The 21,568-nt window shown below is 46.7% G+C and overlaps 2 protein-coding genes across 2 annotated transcripts in view; both read right to left on the bottom strand.

Annotated features, from left to right (window-relative positions):
• The window catches only part of NMNAT3 (nicotinamide nucleotide adenylyltransferase 3), a 137,063-nt gene that overhangs the window by 18,919 nt on the left and 96,576 nt on the right, over positions 1 to 21,568 (bottom strand). The gene's annotated exons all lie outside the window — the stretch shown is intronic.
• Positions 19,018 to 19,459, bottom strand: LOC142445217 (large ribosomal subunit protein eL27-like). Its single transcript, XM_075546837.1, has one exon. The coding sequence runs from the start codon at positions 19,457 to 19,459 to the stop codon at positions 19,049 to 19,051; it is 411 nt and encodes a 136-aa protein (XP_075402952.1). The 3' UTR covers positions 19,018 to 19,048.

Here is a 21,568-nt window from a genome sequence, read left to right as displayed (position 1 = left end):
GTAGGTGGTCGGTACATGAAATCCAGGATGGGTGAATCTACAGAGACAGTAACTGGATTAATGGTTTCTTGGGGGTGTGGCTGGAGATGTTGGGGAGCTAATAGCAGGATTACAAAAGAGAAGAAAAAGTTCTAAAACATGGTCATGATTGTAAAACCCTTCCTGTATGCCCGAACTGTTGCATTGCATGATAGTTGGATGATATCCCTATCAAACTGCTTATAAAAATACTGCACCAATGATACAAAAGTGAATAAAAAAGTCTTGTTAAGAAAACACGCTAAAACAAACAAAAATTAAAAAATTATTTCTAGCCCAGTTGCATTGTGATCAGAAAACATAACATATGAAGTTATTTTCTTGAAATCACTTGAAATGTGGTTCCAGAGTGTGACAATTCCAGGAGCCCTGGTGGTGTAGTGGTTATATGTTTGGCTTCAATCTGCAAGGTCCACAGTTTGAAACCACCAGCCACTCCTCGGGAAAAAGGGAGAGACCGTGTGATGCTTCTGCTGGCAGCCAAGGAATGGGGAAGGACTAGAGAGGCCAGAGGCCAGAGAGAAATAAGGATCAGGTTCTCCTTCGAAGCCGCAGAATGAATTCGCCTGGCTGGCAACCTGATCTCAGGCTCCTGGACTGCGGAACTGTAAGCAAATAAACTTCCATCCTCATGAGTCACCCAGTTGCTCATAGTTTGTTATGACAGCCCTAGAAAACTAGCAATAAAACGGAAAACCAAACTCATTGCCTTCAAGTTGATTTCTGATAACAGTTTCTCTCTAGGAGCAACGGCAGGCAGTGCATTGGGCTGCAGTCCGCATGGTCAGCAGTTTGAAGCCACCAGCTGCTCCGCTGCAGAAAGAGCGGGCTTCCTACTCCAGTAAAGAGTTAGCCTTGGAAACTCAAAGGAAGGGGACCCCGATGTATCAGTCAGCAATGACGCGCTGGCAGTGATGGAACACCTTCTCTGCCATTGAAGCCACTCGGACTCAGAGTGGCCCTGGGACAGAGTTGAGCCACCCCGTGGGTGTCTGCGACGGGCGCTCTTCGATGGGCGCTCTTTGCGGGAGCACGAAGCCTGGTCTTTCTCCCCTGGCGAAGCTGGTGCTGTTCAGCTGCTGACCTTTGCCTAGATTCTTGTGACAGGAACATGCAAGTAGTGTCACATGCTTAATTTTGGTTCCCAGTTTCATTGTTAGAAATGGATTTATGATTGATTTTTGTGTGTTGCTTTTTATCTTCCAGTGGATCTCACTGATTCTATAAGGTGGTTTATTTTTATTTTTTGGCGGGCCGGGGTAGATTCCTTGGGATTTTCTATGCAGTCGTGCCATATGTAATTAGGAAAATCCTCGCTTCTCTTTCCATTCTGCATGTCTTTTCTTTATAGGTTTCCGATCTTATTTTCCTAGTGTAATATTTAGTGTAAACAGGTGCCACTGAGTTGGTGCCGAACAAAACACTGCCACGCCCGGCCGCACACTCGCAGTTGTGTGCTTCCACTCACTGCTGTGCCCACGGTGCCACTCTATTTCGTTGGGAGTCTTCTTCCTTTTCTGTGGACACTCTACCAGAGAAGATATCCTTCTCCAGAGACTGGACTCTCCTGATCACATGTCCAAAGTACACAAGATGGAGTCTCGCCATCTTTGCTGCTAAAGAGCATCATGGCTGTACTTCTTCCAGGACAGATTTGTGTGTTCTTCTGGTAGTCTAGATTTTTAATGTTTTTTTTACAACATCATAATTCAAATGCATTAATTCTTCTGCTTAATCACTGGGCTTTCACATACATATTTGGCAACTGAAATACTGTGGGCTTGGCTAGGCTCACTTTAGTCCTCAAAGGGACATCTTTGCTTTCTAACCCTTTACAGAGGCCTTTTGGCAGATTGGCTCGATGCACTATGTCCCCTGATTTACTGATTGCTGTTTCCAATGAGCACTGATTATGGATTCAAGTAAAATAAAGTCCTTCACAACTTCAAGTTTTTCTCATGATGTTGTCTATTGGGTCAGGTGTCTTCTTTATTTGAGTTGCAATCTACACTGAAGACTTCAGTCTTTGAACTTGATTAGTAAGTGCTTCCAGTCCTCCTGGCTTTGAGCACGCAAGGTTGTGTCATCTGCACATCACAGGTTTTGAATGCGCTTTCCTGCCATCTTAATGCAGTGCTCTTCTTCAGATACCCCAGATTCTGGATCATTTGCTCAGCATGAGATTGAATGGTGAGATGGTGAGATGATGCCACCCTGAAACACATCTTTCTTGAATTTAAACCATGGTGTGTCCCTTGTAATGGACAATGACTGTCTTGCGGTCCATGTACAGGATCCACATGAGCACAGTCAAGTCTTCTGGAATCCCCAGTCTTTGTAATGTTATCCATAGTTTGTAAGGAACCACACAGTTGAATGCATTTGCATAGTCAATACATTACAAGCAAATATCCTGCGGGTTTTCTCTGCTTTCAGCCAAGATCCAGCTGGCTTCCGCAGTGATAGTCTAGAGACTGAAAGGAAGTCCACCTTGGATATCTGGTACCTCCTGTTGGTGTACTGCCGCAATGATTTTAAAATCATCTTCAGCAGATTTTACTTGCATGTGCTATTACTATATTGTTCAATGAGTTCCACGTTGTGTTGGGTGTCTTTTCTTTGGAATGGGCACAGACATGACTCTTCCAGCAGCTTGGCCAGGTCGCAATCCTTCACACTTCTTGGCATGGACTAAGGAGCGATTCCAGTGCTGCATCTGTTTCTGGAAACATTTCAGTGGGCATGCTGCCAGTGTCCGCAGCTTTGTTTTCATTCATGCCTTCCGTGCAGCTTGGACTTCCTCCTCCCGGATCATGGATCATCAGTTCTTCATCATATGCTACCTTTTAAAATGGTTGAATGTTGACCAACTCTTTTATTCTGTGTATTCCTTCCATCATTTTTGATGCTTCCTGCATCATTCCGGGTTTTTTGCCCACATTGTCCTTCAATGCTGCACCTCAAAGCTATAATTTTTCTTTAGTTCTTTAAGCTTGAACATCCTCTCCGCTGTGGTTTTCACATTTCATTTTAATGCTTTGTCTTCTTGAGCTCTCCTTTGACATTGTCTGTTCAGGTCTTTTACTTTATCATTTCTTCCAGTCACTTTAGGTTCTCAAAGTTCAAGAGCAAGTTTCAAAGTTTCTTCCGATTTTTGTCTTTTAACAACCTTTCAATTTCTTCATGTAGGTTCTTGATGTTCATTTCACAACACGTTTGGTCTTTGGCATTAGTGTGCAATGGACCAAATCTGTTCTTGATATTTCTCTAGATTCAGGTGAACAATTGATATTTTCCACAGTCAGCCCCTGGCTTTATTTTGGCTGTTGACACTGGGCTCTCCGCCATCTTTTCCCACAGGCATAGTCAATTTAATTTGTATATATTCTACTTGATGAGATCCATGTGCATAACTCTGCTTATGTTGTTGGAAAAGGTGTTTACGATGAAGAAGACATTGTTCTTGCAGAATTCTATTATGTGATTTCCCGTTTTACCATCATCACGATGGCCATAGTTTTCAACTGCTACTCTTTCCTGTGTGTTCCCAACGTGTGCATTCCAGTCACCAGCAATCATCAGGGCATTGGCTGCATGCTTTGTCAATTTCAGACTAAAGAAATTCAATTTCTTCATCACTGTATTTAGTGGTTGGTACATCAATTTGAATTACAGTCATGTTCACTGGATGTATAAACATTATATTATCACACACAGAATTGTCCTTCAAGAAAGGTCTTGAAATGTTCTATTTCTCTTGATTTGTCATTCCAGTATGGTAAACCATATGATTACCTGATTCAAAATGGCCAGGGATTCAAGATGGCACCCAGACTCAGGAGTGTGCATGCAGATCCCAACATGGTGCACCAAACCACGAGGGCAATGTAATCACGAGCAGTACGGCATGGAAAGATTGGGCTGTAGGGCCGGTCCCAACTAGAGCCAAACCAATCCCCTCGCTAGAAGTATGTGCCACAAAGAACAGCACTGAACCTACAGGTTGGGGAGAGGGGCCGGCACACCACGCCCACCCGGAAGCAAACCATGAAGGACAAAGAGAAAGGTACAGTCAGTCTAAATCCCATATCGGCACACCAAGCCCAGAGGACAGCGTCCCTGCACGGAGCTGCTGAGGCACAGAGAGGACTGTAGGGCCAACAACAGCTCATGGCATGTTGTACCCTTACTGGAGCGTACTATATAGAGGACAATACTGGGGGCACACAGCAGGGAGGGAGTGTGGTCTGAACCCCCCACAGTGGGGCAAGCTAAGAAGGGACCATAACAGATCAGTAACAGGGCAAAGACAAGCCACAAAGACCCTAAAGAAACCCCCAACATAGACTTCAGGCTAGGAGGGGCAGTCCCTGCCCCATAAAGGTCAGTGGACAGACCTAGAAGCATGTTTTGTTGTTTTTTTGTTTGTTGTTGTTGTTGTTTTCTTCTCTTTTCTGGGGGGCAATCATTTGTTTTCTATTTGTTTGGTCAATGCCATTGTTAGTATGCCTACTTACACAAGACGGGCATGGGAAGCAAGCTCAAGGTGAAAGCAACAGGACCAATGGTCCTGGGGATTGGGCATGAGAACGGGGTGGGGGAAAGGTGTGGTGGGTAAACAGCACCATAGACAGGAGAACAACTAGGGAATAAAAGCAAGTAACTAGGTGGATACAGAGATCCTGGTAGCACTGGTGCAACAGCAATCTAGCTGAGAGGAAGCACTATGAAGCAAAAGTAGGGCGAGCATGATGGTGGGGCAGAAGGAAGGTAAAAGGAAACGGAGGAATGATCTAGGAAGCAAAGCTATGGATAAAGGTATAAGCATAGGGGTGTCAGTATGTGGATATATTATTTCTAGCTTCTGAGCTAGATGGTCACTTGTTTATCTTCAAGCCTTTAAGATCCCAGACACTCTGTCTTTTGGTAGCCGGGCACTATCAGCTTTCTTCACCACATTTGCTTATACACACGTTTGTCTTCAGTGATCATATTTGGAAGGTGGGTACCCACTGATATGATTTTTTGTTCTTTGATGTCTGATACCTAGTCCCTAATACATCTCGTGGTCACACAGGCTGGTGTGCTTCTTCCATGTGGGCTTTGAGGCTTCTCAACTAGATGGCTGCTTATTTATCTGCAAGCCTTTAAGACCACGTCTGGGGTCTTATAGGCTTGAAGTGAAACAAGCGGCCATCCAGCAGAGAAAGCAAGTCCACATGGAAGAAGCACAGCAGCCCGTGTGATCATGAGGTGTCATCAGAACCGGGTAACAGGCATCAGAAGACCCTTACCAATCAAACAAACTAAACCATATGGTTAAGAGTGAGGGGGATCAGAGACCCAAAGGCCATCTGTAGACAATGTAACATCCCTCCACAGAGGGGTCACAGGGAAGAGAGGCTTCAACCAGGGTGCAGTAAAGCACCGATGAAACACACAATATACCTCTGGGTCCTTGAGGCTTCCTCACCCCTACCACCATGACCTCAGTGCGGCCTCTCACTTTTTACTAGACCAGAGCATGTACACAAGTGTAGATAAGAGCTCACGACACACACAACCCAGGAGCAGAATGGGAAGAGAGATACCAGATGGGAAGGGTGAAGGGGGTGGGGTGGGGAGGAGAAGAAGGGGAAACTGATTGACACGCCACCACATACCCCCCTCCAGGGGGAAGAACAACAAAAACGAAGGGGGAAGGGAGACAGTGGTCCATGGGAGACATGAAAATGATACTTTATAATCTTTCAAGGGGTAATGAGGATGGCGGGGTGAGGGGGCTAAGATGTGGAGCTGATACAAAGGGCTCAATAGAAAGTAACTGTGTAGAAAAGACAGATGGCAACATATGTACAAATATGCTTGATGCAATTGATGTATAGATTATAATAAATATTGTAAGAGCCCTCAATAAAATGATAAAAATAAAGGCCAATATCAGTCCACTTCAGCTCACTAATGCCTAGGAGAGTGTGTTAGGCCACATTCACTAGAGAAAAAAAATCCAGTGACACTCATGTATGTATAAGCAAGAGCTTTATATCAGGAAGTCATTATATATCAAGAAAGCATCCCAGCCCAGTACAACTCAAGTCCGTAAGTCCGATACTAGTTTATAAATCCCTCTTCAGACTCACACAGCCACATGCAATGATGCAGAATGCAGGACTATCACAGACTGGTGGGTGCAGAGTCATGTGGATCCGAGGCTGGTGGAATTAGCAATTAGCGTGGCCTGCAAGCAGGAAGGTGACGGGGGAGAGAGAGAGAGGGTGCACCCCAGGGCCCCTTTTCTAAAAATGCCACAACCCCAAGGAGACAGCATCAGGCTGTGACCCGATGGACAGGTTTGGCTCCACCCCTAGCCAGGAGTGTCTAGTTGACATAAAGCCATCTGACTACTATGACGGACCAATATTTCTGTGTGACATTTCAATTTTGATGACTTTCAATTTCCTGAGATTCATGCTTCACGCATCATTTTGTGTTTTGTTTGCAGCTGTTTCTGACCATATGGGGTGATGCCCCACAAGCAATTGAAGGTGTTTGGGCCAGGTCTGGACCATGTAGCTGCCTCCAACTCTCCCGAAAGAGAGCCTGCTGGACTGTGTGGCCCCTTTCCCCGCCTCTCAAGGCCAGAGCTGGACTGTGCAGTCCCTGCCTCCAGCATCTCTCCGGGCCGTGTCTGTACAGCCCCTTCCCTCAGTGCTCCAGGACCATTTACTCACAGACCACACCCTGACTCCAACCCTGCAACCGCAGCAGCAGAAGGCCCTCCTTCCCCTCATCAGTACATACGTCCTTGGCTCAAGCCCTCTATGTGCTCCACTGCCTCACTGCCAGGCGCGATTTCCCTGACCTAACTCGTTACGTCTCAGAACCCACCTGGAGGCTCAAGATGCCCCCATCCTCCTCTGCTCTCCCTTCCCTCCCAGGAGTTCTTTCCCTGCCTCAATAGTCTTTCAACTTCACATTCCTGGCTAAATTCGATCTCTGCCCCGGCCCGTCTCCAGCACCTCAGAGGGCCTGAGTCTCTGTCCCATTCATGTCAGAAAGGCCATTCTACTCTGAAGAGGGCGTTCTTCCCAGTCATATTTTAACTGCCTTCCTGCCTCCGGGACTCACCTTCTGGCACTATCAGATTGTGCTTCACTGTTAAGTCAGAAGGTTTTCAGGAGCTAATTTTTCAGAAGCGGATTGCCTCTTCCTTCTTACTCTGGTCTTAATCTGGAAGCACCTCTGAAACCTGCTCACCGCAGGAGACCCTGCTAGTGTTTGACATACCGGGGGGGCTCTCTCCCAGCAGGACAGCAGCACGCAAGGCCATAAAACACACCAGTGGACAGTGTGGAATGCAATATTTAGTGCTACAAATTTCCTTCTCAGCACTGCTTTAACTATAACTCACATCCTTTCATATACTGTATTCTCACTTCCATGAAGTTTTATATATTTTATAACTTTCTTTGAAATGTCTTTGGTGACCCACTGATTATGAAGGGTCTTCAAAGGTTCATGGAAAATGGAATGTAAATGTAACCGAATTTCTTCCACAAACCGTTTGAACCCCCTTTGCCTTTAGACGTGTGCTACTTAATTCACGGGTTTCCTGCTGTCTTTTATGTAGCTCTAGTTTGACTAGAACACACTATGTGCGATCAGAGAACACACTATGTGCGATTTCCATCCTTTTAAAATCAAAAGTTTGTCTCATGGCAAAGTTTATCTTAGTGAATGACCCAGAGGTGTTAGAAAACATATTCTGTTGAGTGGAGTGTTTATAAACATTAATTAGATGCTATGAGATTCATGGTTCAGCTGTTCTCTATCTTTCTAGTAGTTTGATCAATCTACACCTGACCCTGTGAATTTGTCTGTTTCTCCTTCCAGCTCTCCATTTTTGCTTTGTGCTTTTTGAGACTCTATTGTTTGGTGTGTATACAGTTAGGGTTGCTATGTCTTCTTGGTGGCCCTTCATGGATTTTTTAATCTTACTTATTCATATTTTCTAGATGTTCTCATTCCTCTTTACCAAATCTGACAAGTCATTTTTATACATATTTTTCATTAAAATTAAAATAGTCCTTTAAGCATAAAACTCCCAAACCAAACTCCATGCTGTCAACTTGATTCTGGCTCCCAGGGATCCTACTGGACAGAAGAGACTGGCACCCTTGAGTTACCAAGGCTGTAAATCTTTATGGAGGAGAAAGCCTCATCTTTTTGATGAATTCTAATTGCTGACTTTGTAGTTAGCAGGCCACCTTGTAATCCACTAAGCTACCAGACCATAACTGTTTTTTTTAAACATTTTATTAGGGGCTCATACAACTCTTATCACAATCCATACATATACATACATCAATTGTATAAAGCACATCCATACATTCCCTGCCCCAATCATTCTCAAAGCATTTGCTCTACACTTAAGCCCTTTGCTTCAGGTCCTCTTTTTTCTTTTCCCCTCCCTCCCCACTCCCCCCTCCCTCATGTGCCCTTGGTAATTTATACATTGTTATTTTGTCATATCTGGCCCTATCCGGAGTCTCCCTTCCCCCCCTTCTCTGCCATCCATCTCCCAGGGAGGAGGTCACATGTGGATCCTTGTAATCAGTTCCCCATTTCCAACCCACTCACCCTCCACTCTCCCAGCATCGCCCCTCACACCCTTGGTCCTGAAGGTATCATCCACCCTGGATTCCCTGTGCCTCCAGCTCCCATATGCACCAGTGTACAACCTCTGCCCTATCCAGTCCCGCAAGGTAGAATTTGGATCATGATAGTTGGGGGGAGGAAGCATCCAGGATCTGGGGAAAGCTGTGTTCTTCATTGGTACTACCTCGCACCCTGACTGACCCATCTCCTCTCCTAAACCCCTCTATGAGGGGATCTCCAGTGGCCGACACTTGAGCCTTGGGTCTCCACTCCGCTCTTTCCCCTTCATTCAATATGGTATATATAAATATACACACATACATACACACACACACACACATATATATACATATACATATATATTTTTTTGCATGATGCCTCATACCTGGTCCCTTTGGCACCTCATGATCGCACTGGCTGGTGTGCTTCTTCCATGTGGGCTTTATTGCTTCTGAGCTAGATGGCCGCTTGTTCACCTTCAAGCCTTTAAGACCCCAGACACTCTCTTTTGATAGCTGGGCACCATCAGCAACCATAACTGTTTTTAAATGCTTATCTACAATACCAAACTCAGTCTGGACAGATTGGGGGTTGTTATCTGTGCCTCTGCTGTTCGTGTTCATGTTGTCTTGGTTCTTTGTGCTGCATTGTTCAGTGCCATGGACTCGTCCGACCCAGAATGACCCAATTCACAACAGAATCAAACACGAACCAGCCCTGTGCCGTCCTCACAATGGTGTCTATGTTTGCGCCCATCGCGGCAGCCATTGTGTCAATCCATTTCATTGAGGGCCTTCCGCTCGTTCATGGCTTCACTTTACCAAGCATGACGTCATTCCCCAGGGACTAGTCTCTCCTGACAACATGTCCAAAGTATGTAGGACAAACTCTTGTCATCCTTGCCTTCGAGGAGCACTCTGCCGTACTTCTTCCAGGACAGATTTGTTTGTCCTTTTAGTAGTCCAATGGGGGTGTCAATATTGCTCTCCAGCACCACAATTCAAATGCATTGATTCCTCATCAGTCTTCCCTACACACTGTCCAACTTTCACATGCATATAAGGCAATGGAAAATGCCATGGCTTGGTCAAGTCCGCCTTAGTCTTCAAAAGCAAAATTCTTGCTTTTCAATTCTCTAAAAAGAGGTCTTGTGCAGCAGTTTTACCGAATGCAATGCATCTTTTTTATTTCTTGAATGCTTCCATGAAAATTGATTGTGGATCCAAGCAAGATAAAACACTTGACAACGTCAACCTTTTCTCCTTGTATATCATGTTACCTCTTGGTCTTGGTGTGAGGATTTCGGTCTTCTTGACCTTGAAGAGTTGTAATACACATTGAGGGCTGCAATCCTTGATCTTCATCAGCAAGTGCTCCAAGACTTGCTCACCGTCATCAAGCCAGGCTGTGTCCTTTGCAAATCTCCTGTTCTTTGTGTGGTTATTTTACTGATTTGGGGTCGAGCTCCTTTACCAGTATTGGTGGGGAATCTCCCAAGCCCAAAATAGTGCCTTTGCTAGAGTAGCTTTCTGCTTGCTTTTGCAAGACATGTAGAGTGATTAAAATCTTTAGCCCATGATCTTGACTAGACTTTCTTCTAATTCATGTCAGGTGTTACATATCTGAGTTAGGGCTGAGGTGTGGTTACTCCTTCCAGATGCTGTATTTTTTTTCTTCTTCAATGTTTGCCTTGGTACCAAGGCATTGAGACCCTATGCCCTCTAGGGTTGGTGTGTGGGTGGAGGTGACTTTAGATATGGCCCACCTTGACCCAGGACATAGCCCTTTGGAAGGGGTCCAACTGAATGTGATGGGGTCGTCTATACGATTCCCCAGCTTGAGAATGCTCCAGCCTTTAATTCTGCACTTTGGGTGTGCATTGCCACTGGTTCAAGGTTTAAATGAGCAGGAGTGACCAGGGCCCAGAGAATTAAGTAGCTCTTGTGTACCTGTACCCTGCTTAGCTCTCTAAGTATATGTTTATCTGAGCTGCCTGGCACATCCCCACTATTTTTTCAGCTTTAAAAGTAATATCTGAAAAAGCATTCTATCCATCATTTTTTTGTTGTTGTTTAGTGGAAAAGCTGATCCAAAGAGTGCAGCTGGAAGTTCTCTGATGTGTCTCCCATCCCTGGTAGCTCTGGATGCCTGGTGACCCTCCAGGGACTGAGGTGTCCACTGCTTCAGTGCATGGCAGGTCCCAGCTGAGAACAGGTGTTAGGTAGCTAGTATAGGTTCTGGGGCACCATTATGCATGCTCAGAGGTTTGAGCTTCCAGACAGGAAGGAGTGGTACATGTAGGTGGGAGTTACACCTGGATTGGCCCATCTAAGCCAGGTGAACTTGATTCAGCCAATGGGGTCGAGCAATATTGTCGACCACGCCTCCCAACGGGACCCCTGAAAAGGCCAGAGGTTTTGCTCTGGCGCTCTCTTTCCCAGTGGCTGCCACACAATGTAGTACAGCAGGGCTACAGTCTGGATTGGCCAGGCCGCAGACTGTGTCTGCCTTGTGCTCCATTTACTGTAGAACCTGAAACTGCTACTATTCTCTATAAACCCACTGGGATCACCAACCAGGCTTCAGTGTGGATTCTTTCTCATGCAGAGCCAAGGACAGAGGTATATCGCTCCTCCAGAGATCTAACAAAGGGGTAATGGGTTTGGCCCATTAGATAATACATTTGGCCCACAAGGGGTGTGGCCATCAGTCCAGCAGCTAAAATGCATTTCAAAAAGGGGTAAAGCTTTTCCTATGCAAAATCCATGCTTTGCATAGGAATGACTAATTTTTCAAGCTCCAAACGTTACCGTAAAAAATAAACTGGAGGTTATGATCCCATTTTGGAGGGAGTTCTCTGTGATGCTAATGGTGGGATTAAGGTCAGATGTATTGTGAATCTCCACCTTCCCAGAGGGTGTGGATCAAGTCACCACCCTTTGTTCCCTTGGGGGCATGTCTGCCAAAAGACAAAGTCCCTCGAGAGAGCTAGCTCAGCAGCAGCAGCCAGAGAGAGAAAGACCCCTGGGCCATCAAGGAAGAGGAGCCACCAGTGGATCATTTGGGACCTCTGCTTGAAGCGTCAGAGGCTGGGCCCAGAGACCATGCGACAGAACTAAGAAGCCAGGCCGGGTAAGAAGACCACGAGACAGCCGAGGAGCAGGGCCAGGACTACTGCAGGCAGGGAGGCAGAGCAGCAGGCCGGCTTCCTGGGCCATGGAGAGCAGAGGCCAAGGGACCACGGGGCTGAAGACCAAAGTGAGGCACTCAGGTGCTGGCTGGGGAGAGGCCCTGCTGTGCCTGTACCCTTGCTGTTTACGGGTCCTGATTTGTGGGGATCTGTTTACGTCCCTGAATCATCCTCATGATTGGGAAACAAATTAAAAACAACAACAATACACTCAACAAAATCCCCAAAGTAAGCTCCAGAGACCAGGGAGTTCAAGTGCCTGCTTTAGCTTCAAGCAGCAGCGTGTGAGGAGGCAAGGACAGGAAAATGGAAGGCGATGGACGGGCCTGTCTGCACTGAGGGTGGGTGGGGTGGAGGAACAGGCTGGGGTAGCGAAGGGAGATGTTAGATGTGAGTTAAAACCTGCTTCCTGTCTCCTCATACTTGTCAGAAACAAAACTTTGAGGTTCTGGGGCTGGGGGCTCCTAGTTTAGAGACCGGACTAGCCTTGGAAGCTGTGGGGTTTATAGTGGGATCCCACCCGAAACTCTAGGAGGACAGAATAGCAGCCCTAGAGTAGAAATGGCAGTATGGCTGTGTGTCTTAGGTCCCCTAAACTACACTACACTACACCTATGGTCGCAGACGCCCACCACATCTCCCCAAGTTCCTAAAGACAATCAGCGAAGACAAGTGTTGGAGGTCAGTGGCAGGGAGGGGATGGGTACAGGGTGGGGAAAGCCCATGACTGCAGGGTGTGCCTTCAAAGTCCAGCAGCCATGGTGTTGGCAGTGCCAGGGCAGGCCTTGGCACAGTTCACAGACAGCAAGGAAGTGTGTTGAACTAGAGAAGCCCAAGGAGGCCTCCAGAGTGGAAGCAAAGTGGAGAGGGGTCAATGCCCATGAAGAAGGCAGACTTCTCAGCTACAGGCAGTGCGGGCCACAGGATGCTTCTCCCATGCTGTTGGGTCATTAGCTTCCTCGGATGCCTAACTCAATTGTAGAGAGAGAGACCAGAAAGGATGAACTAAAACAACAGCAACAAATTACCCATAAAAGACTTAAGTGTTAAATCAGAAGATAGACAGCTGAAGACCATTCATTAGTTGATGGTTATGGTGGCTCCAGAGCACATTTAATTGTTAGTAAACACTGAGTACATTTATGCACACCCTAGTCACATCCGAACAGACCTAATGGCGGTGAGATGCGCAGTCCGAGGACATCAGAGCAGGTCCCGGCTCAGTACCTCTGAGGTCCTTCTCTTTGCTTCTTTTCCAAAGAAGTCAAGGCTGGGAGAACTAACTCTCTTAGGCGATTTACCTGTACATTTAACTTTACATCGATCTCTGTTTTACACATCAGAAAGCTGAGGCTGGGGCTAGGCTCCTCCAGGTACCTCTGCTGGGCAGTTTGGATTGCCAGGTGTCACCTGTGATGGTTTAGCTCATCTTGACAAAGCAGGTTGTGCAGGGAGAAATCAATGCTTTATTATGAGCACTCAAGAGAGGTGAGTCAATAAAAATAACAATTTGAGCTAAAAATGAAAAGGGAGGCCAAAAATAATCCCACTCATCTTGCCTTCACACCCTCCAAAGGGCTGCCTGGGTTCAGTCTGAGCTTCTCTTCTTCCCATCACACCAGGCTTGCTTCCTCCCTCTCACTCCCTTGGCCCTCTGTTTAGATACAGGTATGTCTCCCGTGCCCCCACTGCCACCCAGATGTACCTCCATGTCAGCACCTGGGACCCCACATGATAATGTCTGCTTGCCTTTGTCTTTCTTGCCTGGCTGTTCCTCCAGAGAGCGAGCCCGCCTTACCGTTCTGGGAGTTAAATACTGTGGATAAAACTCCTTGTTTATCTGCGCCCCCTCTAGAAACCCTAATAAAATGACAATAAATAAAGGAGAACATAGTATACAAAAGACTAGGAAAGGACATACAAGTAGAAAGGGAAGGTCAATTTTGGAAGCTGGACAGTTGACAGACAGTGGTTAAATGACAGGCAGAGGCTGCAGGCAGGTAAGCAACCAGATATGCACAGTAGACCCCAGAGGGTTGGGGGAGCTCAGGGAGTGCAGGGAAAAGTCACCTGTCTTGGGCTGTCAGAAGGCCTGAGGACTCAAACACTAGTTGAGATCCACCCTCAGACCCCATTGTCCACTCTTCATTCCCATTCTAACAGAGACCGGACATTTCCTTTTAGTTGAGGGTGCGCCCTAGAGGGTCCTGACTCCCTGATACAGGAACAGGTAAGTGTAAGGTTAGGTCCTGTCCTTAAGACCGGAGGATTACGTTTGGCTCCCAGGACACCAGATTGGAGAGTGCCGCTCTGAGGAACAGGCCCACCCAGGAGAAGAGGCCTGCAGGGATTGGATCTGCGCTGTCTTTGAACTATGGCCCGATCACCAATGATCAAGAGGTTGACCAATCTCTACACACCTACAGCTTCCAGTCACCATTTTAAAACCTGGCTCCTGATAGACAGCCAGCCTCAGAGGAGACTTATCTCAGGAAGGTGCCTGACATGAGAGGCAGAGACACAAATAACCACTAGGGGAAAGGAATTCAGAGGGCGCAAAGACAATGCAAATACCAGAAGGAGATGTCAGGAAACACCACGTAATACTGTCAGAGAGATAAGAACTTATACTCTGGTGATGACAGCAGCGATAAAAATCAATTAATGGGACAACTGGAGGGGGAATTGAGGAATCCCTATGCTGAAAGGAAGATAAAACTGAAGGATCGATCTAGGAGATAAATATCTAATAGAAATTCCCAAAAGAATATGATAAAATAATAATTATTTATAAATTATCAAGGGGGAGGCGGAGGGGGAGCGGGGAAGGAGGGGAAAAATGAGGAGCTGATACCAAGGGCTCAAGTAGAAAGCAGGTGTTTTGAGAATGATGATGGCAACATACATATGAATGTGCTGGACACAAATGATGTATGTATGGATTGTGAAAAGGTTGTAAGAGCCCCTAATAAAATGATTTTAAAAAAAAGAAATTCCCCAAAGAGAACACAAATATAGAGGACAGAAATAAGAACTAGAAAAGATGATTCACACAATGGCAAATTATTACAAAACTTCAGGCCAAAATTTCAGGTTTAGAGAGAAGACCTTGAAAATTTCCAAAGAGAAAACTAGAGCCTGAAAGTATAGGGCTGGGGACTAGACAACAATTCTGGAATTCCCATGATGCTCACCTTCCCGAATGAACGCTGAAGACAAATGAGTGCATAAGCAAATGTGGTGAAGACAGCTGATGGTGCCTGGCTATCAAAAGATATAGCATCTGGGGTCTTAAAGGCTTGAAGGTAAATAAGTGCCCATCGAGCTCAGAAGCAACATAGCCCACATGGAAGAAGCACTTCAGCTCGTGTGATCATGAGGTGTTGAAGGGACGAGGTATCAGGCATCAAAGAACAAAAAATCCTATCATTGTGAATGAGGGAGAACAAGGAATGGGGACGCAAAGCCCATCTGTAGGCAACTGGACATCCCCTAATGGAAGGGTTGCGGGGAGGAGACGAGCCAGTCAGCATGCAATGTAGCAATGTTGAAGCATACAACTTTCCTCTAGTTCTTAAATGCTTCCTTGCTCCCCCCCCCCACTCCGCTATCATGATCCCCATTCTACCTTACAAATCTGGCTAGACCAGAGCATGTACACTGGTATAGATAGGAACTGCAAACACAGGGAATCCAGGACTGATGAACCCCTCAGGATCAGTGGTGAGAGTGGTGATACTGGGAGGGTGAAGGAAAGGTGGGTGAGGAAGGGGGTACCGATTACAAGGATCTATATATAACCCCCTCTCTGGTGGATGGACAGCAGAAAAGTGGGTGAAGGGAGACATCGGACAGTGTAAGATATGACAAAATAATAACTTATAAATTACCCAGGGTTCATTAGGGAGGGAGAACGGGGAGGGAGGGGGAAATGAGGAGCTGATACCAGGAGCTCAAGTAGAAAGAAAGTGTTTTGAGAAGGATGATGGCAGATGTGCAAATGTGCTTGACACAAGGGATAGATGTATGGATTGTGGTAAGAGTTGTACGAGCCCCAATAAAATGATTCAACAAAACAAAAACAAAAAAACTGCAACCCTTCACCACTCTTCAGATCTGGAAATGTTCTCACTCAGCCAGCTCAATTTTCAGCCAAACAACAGGTCCCTAAGGAGAGCAATAACACTGGGGAAGTATACACACCTTAAAATACTCAACCATTTGAGATCAAAGGGGCAGCATTTAACCAAAGGCCAAGTTCAAATGGTTGGGAACCAAGGAGGAATGGACACAGGAAACAAAAGCAAGTATAATTAGTGATGTTACATTGTGAAGATGTCAATCAATGAGGTGAAATAAAAGGTGTATGAATTGTTGAATGAAACAAACAAACAAAAAGCCATCCTGGAATTCAGTTGAATCCTGGGAGCGGTGGCCTCCAATCGCTGAAGGAAAAGGATTTCCCCTAGAATTCTATATTCAGCCACACTGCTAATCCACTGTAACATAGGCCAGGAAGGCTTAAATTTATCTGTTTGTAAAGAATTATTATTAAAAGCGAGGTAGTAAATACGAGGGGGCTTCAAAAAACTGGAGTGAGAACCTCATTAGCCCTTAGGTCTGTCTTTACACAAACCTTTCAAAGCCTCCTGTATTTGAGGGCTCACTGGCCATACACAGTCAAAAGGATTCTGTGCTATTTCTAGGCCTGACACCAATGGAAAGATACCATTTCCTGGTCTCTAAATTGGAATGCACTGGAGCAGAGTCCTATTTCATGTGAAATGTGCAGAGAAAGAATGTACCTCTGCACGTCCTTTCTCAGCAAGCTGCTGGAGGAGGCACACCCTCAGAACAGGGGAGTCACCCCAGCATGTGGGAGGCCTGGGGCCGAGAAGCCCCGATTCTGAAGGCGAAGCCATCTCCAGGAAGGGGATCAAAGGACGACCGTGCTGGAGCAGGCAGGGAGAGCTAGCCAACTGACCAGAAGGAGGCTGGAGACTCTCAGAGGGATGTGAGCAGGCACAAAATAAAACGGATTACCTGTACAAAGAGTTTCCAAGATCTTTGGGAAGATTTAGGAATGGATTGATAGGTACAAAGAATCCACAGAAAAGAAAATTCAAATGATGATTATATGTATAAAAACCAAAGTTTAATGGGAGAGGCATGAAATCATAGTGCAGTGCATAGCTCAGTTATAAAGACTATTTACATAAACAGGAGCACAAGCAATAAACACGAATTTAACGGAAAGTTGTGAGCTAATCAGCTTGGGGAGCACCTGATGACAGCAGAGTGTGAGTCTGAGACGGGTGTGAGGGAGCAAAGTCCTCACTTTTTACAACGGACCATGTCTAAGACAGAGAGAGGACGCAACTATAGCATAAGCTTGGTGTTTAGAAATAGTGTCAAATATCAGAGAAATTGGGTGGAAAAGTGTAAAACAATTTCTCCGGGAAGCAGGCAGCAGTGCTAAGGAGAGGTGGGAAAAAGAAACTAAGGGCCATTTGTGTATCTGACTTCATACATTTATGTCTCTAAGGAGCTCTGAGTTTAGACATCCACAAGAAGGACTACCAGGTTGGCACTGGGCTGCCCACCACAGGTTGGTGGTGTGACCCCACCGGCTGCCCCGTGGGGAAAGACGAGGCTGCCTGTTCCTGTAGAGATTCACGGTGCCTTGAAAATCCTGTGTGGCCGACAGGAGGCATCATGAACTCGATGGCCCCCGTGTTTCAGAGAACGTCCTCAGAGGCATTCCTAGGCTGTCACCTTTAAAGGGGCAGGATCGCCAGGCCTTTTTCCCTGTGGAGCTGCTGCCGGATTCCAAATGCTGCCCTTTTGGTTCACAGCTGAGCACCTCACTGTCGTATCACCCAAGCTCCTCCATACAGTGATATATATGATGCTGAAATCTATTAAAACGAGCGTCATATACTCAAGTCACGTAGACCCAAGTTGGCAAGGATTTTTCTGGCTTGGGTCCATAATTAATGCTGATGGAACAGGTCAAACGACACATCGCATTGGGTGAATCTGCCCTCCTGAAAGTGCTGAAAGCAAGGGGGTTTCTTTGAGGACGAAGGTACACTTGACCCACGCCACCTCATATGGATGTGCACGGCTGGACAGCGCATAAGGAGGGCCGAAGAACAGGTGCATTGGACTGATGGTGCTGGCAAAGAATACTGAACAAACCACAGACTGCTAAGCCCAACCCGAGCCAAACTCACTGCCATTGAGACAGCATCCCTAGAGGATAGGGTAGGATTGCCCTGACACACACACACACACACACACACACACACACACACACACACACACACAGCCTTTTTATAGTGAGCTGAAGAAAGGTCAACATAGCAGATCTTTAGTTTACATTCAAGAATTCATACACATTTTGGTTCAGCTTATTTATTGCAGTCCCCTCAGTGTAGTAACGCTGGCCCTGGCTTCCCGTGTTTCCTGTTTCTACTCCTCTTCCTCCCCCCGCCCCCCCCCACCTTTCTGAACTTTGTTCTTGGGTAAGGACCGCTCATTTGATCTCGAATGGCTGATCATTCTGGGGTGTGCATACGCTCGGTGCCTCCTGTGGCCTCTTCCCCCGCAGAGAGCCAGCGGGAGCAGGGCAGACCCTCAGTGAGACCGGCTCACGCAATGGCCACGGCAATGGCTCAGGCAGACCCTGATCACGGGCAGGAGCAGCACCGAGTCAGACGCAGGGCGCCCAGAGTCGAGCTGCCTCCGTGCCGACATCCTTACACATGACCCGTAACTTCCCTCTCACAGCTCCTCGTCCGCCAAGGAGGTCCACCTGCCCAGTGTGGCCACTTCTGAGCCCAGCTTGGTCCCTGTTTCATGATTTCATCCCAGCAAAAGGATAAAGGTGACATTTCAGTTTACTGTAACTTTGCACCTTAAAAATACCCTTGTTTGTGTAATTGTTCAAGAGACACGGACATCAACAAGGAGTCTTCTATGTTTGCCCTTAGCATTTATTGTCTTAAATATATGGGGTAAGAAATCAAATGAACCCCCGCTTCCAAGTAGTTGTGATCTGCCTCAGCCCTGCTAGGTTTTTTGTTTTCCTTTGTCATATATTATCTTTTTTTTTGGGGGGGGGGGTGTTTTTTTTTTTAAATGATTTTGACTCAAGACCTAGAATCTCAGCTTCTGGAAGAACCACTTGTTTTTGCCTGTCTTGTACCTCTCCTCAAATTTGACCTTGGCCTCCCGACGGGCCTTGCGTTTAAGAGCAGGGTCTCTGAAGACATCCTTGTTGACGATAGTTTTGTCCAAGGGGATGTCTACGGAGTACCTCGTGGGCATGAGGTGACTATAGTTATACACCTTCACAAAAGACTTGATCTTCGACCTCTTGGCAATTTTCTTCTTGCCCATGGCGGCTATCACTTTGCGGGGATATCGGTCGATTCCAGCCACCAGGGCGTGGCTGTAGGGGCGGTCCGAGGTGCCGTCATCAATGTTCTTCACGATGACGGCTTTGCGTCCCAAATAGTGTTCTGCCAGGACTAGCACCACCTTCCCGGGTTTCATGAACTTGCCCATTTCGACAACAAGCTCTCAGGCCGACAACAGGTCATATATTATCTTTTTATATAGAGCTTTCCGTTTCATCGGGCGGCCTGGTATCAGCCTTGCACTCATTCAATCCCTTTCATTTTCTATTTCATTGTAACATCTGGGAGAGCTTTCTGTGCCCCTCATCCTTCTTCTAAGAGACCCTCAGGATACACCCCCCAAGTTAAAACAATCAGGAAAAATACCTATTGGCATTTTCACTGGAAAGCCAATCAATAAATGACCACTCTCCGTGAAGGGCTGGTCATATTGTCATTCAGCCAAGCCTCTCAGCGGAGGGGCCAGGTGGCTTCCTGGGTGTCCTTCACATTTCTGTTTCCCGCTAGCCCTGGAGATATGTATGGGGAATGGGGGGGCGGTCCACAGCCTCACCGCCTCTCTTGTCAAGGGGATCCTCCTCCTGCTCCCTGCTCAAATCATTTATTCACTGTCTATTTCATTTTAGTAACATTACAACTCGTGTACAGGAAGGGAGAAGGATGGGGCTTTCTACTCTCGGGAAGAGTAGGTCTCAGCCACTCACCGGGCAGTTCTACCCTGGTCTACAGGGATGCTGTGAGTCTGCATTGCCTGGGTGGCAGTGGCGTTTTCTGGTGCAGGAAAACATGCACTTGGGTAGGTTTGTTTTGAATCTGGCTGCACGGATTGTGTCCCCTACATATATGTTGGAATCCTAACCCTATGTCTGTGGATGGCATTTTTTCTGGAAAGCGTTTCCGTGGTTATATCAACGAGGCCAGACCGTATAGGGTACGTCCTAAACCCAATTCCCTCTGAGTTTAAAAACGAACAGTGAACACAGCCACGTGACACAGACAAATGCCCTCACGGGAGAAGACAAATGCCACGTGAGATTCACTGAAAAGCCAAGGGACCAAGGAATGCCCCGGGCGAGCAACAAGGTGACCCTTCCACCTGGATTACACCTTACCATAAAGAACACAAACAATCCTCACAAGTAGACCAATCAACAACAGCATGATCAATGGAGCAAAGACTGAACTTGTTAAGGATTCCATTTTGCTTGGTCTCTTTGATCAACAACCATAGAAACAGTGATCAAGAAAGCAAATGGTTGACTGCAGTGGGCAAATCTGCTGCAAAAGATTTCTTAAAAGTCTTAAGGGGCAGAGTTGTCACTTCATGACGGATGTACGTTTGACTCAACCCAAGGTATCTCCAGCGTCCTCACACGCTGGACACTGACTGAGAAGGACTGCGGGAGAAATGCGGCCTTTGGATGACAGTGTGGGTGCAGAACCTTCAATATGCCCTTGACCGCCAGGGCCTGTGTTAGAAACGCAGCCAGAATGCTCCTGAGAAGCGAGGTGGATGAGACTTCTCCGCACACACTTTGGACGTGTTATCAGGAGGGACCAGTCCCAGGAAAAGGCCATCGTGCTTGACAGAGCAGAGGGGAACAAGAAAAGAAGTCCCTCACTGAGACGGGCTGACCGTGACTGCAACAACTGGCTCAAAGATAAGAACAACTGTGAGGACGGTGAGGGATCAGGTGGTGTCTCCTTCTGTTTTGCACAGGGTTGCTCCGGGTCTGAACTGACTGACAACATCTAACAACCACCACCACCTAAAAGTAACCGACACACCCAAACCCTGTGTGGGAGGCTGGTTCTCTAGAGAAGCAAAACAGTGATATCTCTATCTATAGATACACAAGAGCGATTTCTATCAAGAAACTTCTATAGCTTACTTCTAGCTATAGAAGTGAATTATGCTCAGTCTCGTTAAGTCCATAGGTTAGGTGGCAAGTGGGAGGCGTCTCCTGACCCATGTGGCTGTGGAGGATAATGACCCAGGAAGACCACAAGCTGGTGGACGCAGAGCTAATGAATCCAAGGTCGCAGTCAATGATGGCTCCTGGGATCGGCAGGCAATCTGACAGGAAGGAGGTCGACAAACCAGATGAAGGAACCAGATCCAGTAGCTTGAGCCAGCTTCCCCAAAGTGTCAATCTATAGACTATGAGTGGGCCCACCTCGAAGGGAACCTCCCCTCAATTGTATCAGGGCTGTAAGGAGCTGTTTCAAGATTTCACTGCAGACCCATCAAGGAATT

This window comes from Tenrec ecaudatus, chromosome 4 (assembly GCF_050624435.1).
Source record: "Tenrec ecaudatus isolate mTenEca1 chromosome 4, mTenEca1.hap1, whole genome shotgun sequence".
Lineage (NCBI taxonomy): Eukaryota > Metazoa > Chordata > Mammalia > Afrosoricida > Tenrecidae > Tenrec > Tenrec ecaudatus.
The sequence above is the reverse complement of the archived record's forward strand: the minus strand, read 5'-3'. Positions and strand labels throughout refer to the sequence as shown.

Bases quoted from the DNA above. Each gene is read 5' to 3' on its own strand.
- LOC142445217 (XM_075546837.1), bottom strand. From the start codon at position 19,459: ATGGGCAAGTTCATGAAACCCGGGAAGGTGGTGCTAGTCCTGGCAGAA.